Source organism: Aplysia californica, unplaced genomic scaffold, assembly GCF_000002075.1.
Source record: "Aplysia californica isolate F4 #8 unplaced genomic scaffold, AplCal3.0 scaffold00244, whole genome shotgun sequence".
In the NCBI taxonomy this organism is placed as follows: Eukaryota; Metazoa; Mollusca; class Gastropoda; order Aplysiida; family Aplysiidae; genus Aplysia; species Aplysia californica.
The window spans coordinates 171375-176155 of record NW_004797514.1 but is presented as its reverse complement, the minus strand read 5'-3'; the positions used below and the strand labels follow the sequence as shown (position 1 = coordinate 176155).

The 4781-nt window shown below is 46.8% G+C and overlaps 1 protein-coding gene across 1 annotated transcript in view; it reads left to right on the top strand.

Annotated features, from left to right (window-relative positions):
- The window catches only part of LOC101864464 (protocadherin Fat 4), a gene marked incomplete in the record, with an annotated part of 42389 nt that overhangs the window by 19309 nt on the left and 18299 nt on the right, over positions 1-4781 (top strand). The window contains 3 exon segments of the mRNA XM_013083610.1: positions 958-1278; positions 2863-3225; positions 3599-4608. Coding sequence (XP_012939064.1) covers positions 958-1278; positions 2863-3225; positions 3599-4608 — 1694 coding nt within the window.

Sequence of the window (4781 nt, the reverse complement as noted above, 5' to 3'; positions counted from 1 at the left end):
ACACACACACACACACACACACACACACACACACACACACACACACACACATACACACATACACACACACACACACATTCTTCCGAAAACACCAAACCACCATGTCCATCTTTCCCTTTCACCCCACCCCTCCCCTCTTCGATCCTGTTGGTTGGTTGTTGGAGGTATTGCATCTGCCTCGGAGGCCCCTGGGGTGGACGTTCACCAATATATTATGCCATTCACTACGGTTGTCATTAGCTGCTGCTTTGATGTGCTGTTCCAACGATGTTGCTGCCCATGACTAAATAATAGTTTTCACTACGTCGTCAGCTGCTGCTCTGGTATGCTGTTCCATCGATGGGGCTGCCCATAACTTTATTTTGTTAGCCCATAGTAGCCCCTGGCTTGCTACTTTTCTTGTCCCTTCTGGTTTGCCGTCTAATATTTCTTTTTTTAAGGTCCCTCCTCTACGGCTTATTAATCATCCCAACCACGACAACGACCATTAACACCATCATCGCTATCACCACCATTTTACGCTTATTCCCCCCTCCCCACGCCCCCCGCAACATCAGTACCATCACAACTATCACCACTACCACCACAATCATCACTACCGCTACCACTACTAATATCGTATAAATTATCCTCTACTCTCGAAGTCCACCATTCCTCGTACAGATGCACTCGTTAAAACAAACCACTACCACAAGCATCGTCCCCCACCATTACTACTACCGTCATTACCACCACCACCACCACCACAACCATCATCATTACCACCACCATCACCACTGTTATCACAACCACCGTCACCACTGCTATCACCACCACCACCACCACCACAACAACAACAACAGCAAAAATAACTATAACAACAAAAGCAACAACAACAACAACAACAGCAGCAGCAGTAACAACAGCAACCCTCACCATAACCACTATTCTTACCCCCCCCCCAACCTTTTCCCTCAGGTAAACCGATCACGACAATCACAGTAGTGGACAATGACTTAGGCGTGGACGGCCAAGTTCTCCTCACCTTACTAGACCCTAATGTCCCATTCGTCCTCGAGCCCACCTCTGGTCGCCTGCTCGTCGCTGATGGCCTGGACGCAGAGACCAATACCTCTTACGACCTGGTGGTCGTCGCTACTGACCAGTCTGAAGGGACAATTAGGTCGTCCAGTGTTACCGTCAAGGTAGCTGTTACTGACGGAAACGATAACGCCCCGGAATGTAACTCGCTGGGAGATATTGTCATTAAGCCTGACACAAACACCGGAGATACTGTAGGTAAGGGTGATAACTACTGAGATTGAGGGAGACGAGACGGGTGGAGAGTGAGACAGAGAGACGGCGAGACGGGGCCGATAGAGAGACAGACAGAGAGATGAGGAGACAGGGAACAGACGGAGTGACAGACAGACAGAGAGATTGGGAGACGAAAGATTGAGCGAAAGGCAGAGATATGTTGACGAGAGAGAGAGAGAGAGAGAGAGAGAGAGAGAGAGAGAGAGAGAGAGAGAGAGAGAGAGAGAGAGAGAGAGAGCGAGAGAGAGAGAGAGAGAAAGAGAGAGAGAGAAAGAGAGAGAGAGAGAGAGAGAGAAAGTGAGACACATACAAAAAGGGAGAAGAACAAAGTGGCACACAGAGAGACACAGACAAAGAGGAAGAGTCAGACTGAGAGACTGGGATACAGGAGACGAGCGGAGTAACAAATTTCAGAAAAACAGAGAGAGATAGAGAAAAAAAGGGATGAAAGATCGAGCGCGCGCGGCGCGCGCGCGCGCGAGAGAGAGAGAGAGAGAGAGAGAGAACGGGGTGGAGGTGTTCGTGTGTCTGTTCGCGAGCGAATGAGTTCTTGTGGGTTGGGAAACGCTGTAACAAAATTAAACGTTAATTAAGCATTATGATAAAATGTTGACGAGTAGATGCCCAGTTGGGTGTGTCCTCGAGGGAGACGGGTTATCCTTTTCTCAAATCAAGGCACTTCATCATACCGGCAAGCGAGGTGATTGCACATTTCAGATGCTCTGAAAGAATAGTAATATGTAAATGCCATTGGGAACTAGACATTTTAACCCTACCGGGATAGAGAGATTGGGTTTGAGAGGGATGGAAGAAAGTAGGGGTGATAAGAATTAAAACAAGCTAGGAAGAGATGTAAAATCTTTTAACTTCAATGTACGAGCGTATGGTCGGATGTAAGCGTGTGACGTTAACTTTTGTGTACCATTTCTGCTGTCTCTCATTCCATCTACTTTCCTTGGAGCATTTCGCCTTAGAAAGGTGCCTTTCAACCTGCTGAATATGATTTGTCTATTAAGAATTCTTTCTTGTGAAGGGCAAAATTTCATTGTATTACAATTAAATAATGGTGACACCATAGAAATTTTCAGGCTTATTTCTATATAATGATCAAGTATAAGTGATGCCGGGGAAACCCGGTTACGAAGAAGTCATTATACGGCTTGTGTCTTCACATTCCAGTTTTAAAGCGATGTTAATCCTGAAATCATTCCAGTGGCGCACCGCCCTCCATTTAAAACTAATCGAAACATCTGAGTTTGGCCAGTTCACTAAAACAAGTCCACGGTTCTCATTCGTACCATTGATTTGCCATCTAATTTTGCAGCATGACAACATTCTCCGTAACCTCGCTGACATTTGACCTATTTGCATAGAAAAAGCATAACATTGGGAAGAAATGAAAGACCCAAGCAGTAAACCTATAGTCTGATGAAAAATAAGATGAGTTTTGCTGAAGTTTGGTAGATTATTGATATGACTGTAAACAACCAAGTGATGCTGTTAGCCAGCTGAACTGGCTTGGCGTATACTAAAAGTTAATTTGTAGTTTATTCTCGCCCTGTACAGGCACCTTGGTGTGCACGGACCGAGACACCAGCACACAGAACATTCGCTACACGGAGCTATCCGGGGATACCTACGATTACTTCCTTGTGGACGCCCATGACGGACAAATCCGCGTGCGGAGCAGCCGAGTCGTCCCAGGGACCTACACCGTGTTCATTCAGGTGACGGACGGGGGTACTGACCCGCTACTGACCACAACTATACCTGTGGTCATCCGTGTAGAGACGGACCTGACCTTCAAAGACCTGCCTCTGACCCTCTTCGTGTCCGAGTCGACGGCAGTTGAGGACACCATCCAAACAATCAACGCCACGGGCTCGTATGACGCCATTACTTACAGCATCACTGGGGGCAATACAGACGGTAATGTTGTTTTGGTTGGGTTTTTTTTGCTACAGAAAGAGTTTTACGGCACTTGCAACTCACATAGGTCATATAAATGCCAACGATTAGAGGAGTTTCTAGAGAGAAATAAGGTACTATAACAACAACAGCAAAAACAACAACAACAACAACAACAACAACAACTACTACTACTACTACTACTACTACTACTACTACTACTACTACTACTACTACGACTACGACTACTACTATTGCTATTACTACTACTACTACTGATGATATATGGTGCGAAGTCACACTTATATTCTGGCAAATGCTGAACAGTTGAAAAACGTTAAAAAATTTAATGTATTGGCCTACACCCACCCTCCCTCTATTTTTCATGCAACAGGAGTCTTTCACATTGACCAGTCCTCGGGAGCCGTGATCCTTGTCAAGGCTCTGGACAGAGAAAGCACACCCTCCTATATCCTTGATATCACCGCTAAAACCGTCAATGACTTTTCAAAAGTCAGCACTCTCGAGATCGCAGTAGAAGACGCGAACGACAACGCCCCAGCTTTCGCGAACTCCTACTCCACCTTCTCTTACGTGGAAAACATCGTCCCACCCACCCTTATTCAACAGATAACGGCTACGGATGCGGATACAGGTGTGAATGCCGCCATTACTTACTCCATCCAGTCGGGGAACGATGCTGGGCTGTTCTCCTACGATAGCTCCGGGAATCTCCGTATTGTCAGTGCGCTTGATTACGAAACGGCTCAGTCGCATCTGCTGGTGCTGCAGGCGGTAGACAGGGGAAGCACGCCTTTGACTGGGACGACTAGAGTATACATCGTGGTGGTCAATGTGGCGGATAACCCTCCACAGATTGTGCCCACTGGTGGGACGGTGACTGCAAGCTTTGCAGAGGACGTCACGGTTGGTTCTTTGCTGTTCACGATTGATGCTGGGGCAATTGATGTGGGTTCTGAGCTTACCTACACTATTGTTAGCGGGAACGCGGATAACTTTTTCACCATAAACCAGACGAGTGGGGACATTTATTTGGCGCTTCCTTTGGACAGAGAAACACAGTCGTCCTACAGCCTCGGGATAGATGTTGCCAACACAAACGGAAAAAGCGATTCAACTACTTTGAAGATAACGGTGACAGACGTGAACGATAACGACCCAGTCTTCGGCAGAGGCAACTACGTCTTTGAGGTGCCTCATGGGACAGCTGCTGGTGACGTCATAGGCACACTGGTCATCAGTGACCGAGACGAGGGCGTGAACGGAGCGCTCACACTGTCCATCATGTCAGGCGACCCTGGCAATGTATTCTCCGTCAACGGGTTTTCTATCAAGGCTGCAGCTGGGTTGGATGCTAATGTGCAGGATCTATACAATCTAGTGGTGAGTTCCTCTCTTTTGGGCAGTTGAGTTCTTTTAGTTTAGTTGGTATGTTGGGTTTACGCTATCTTCTGAACTTGCACGTGCACATATTCAGATTAAAATACAAACATACATATCTGTAAACACACAAACACACACACACACACACACACACACACACACACACACACACA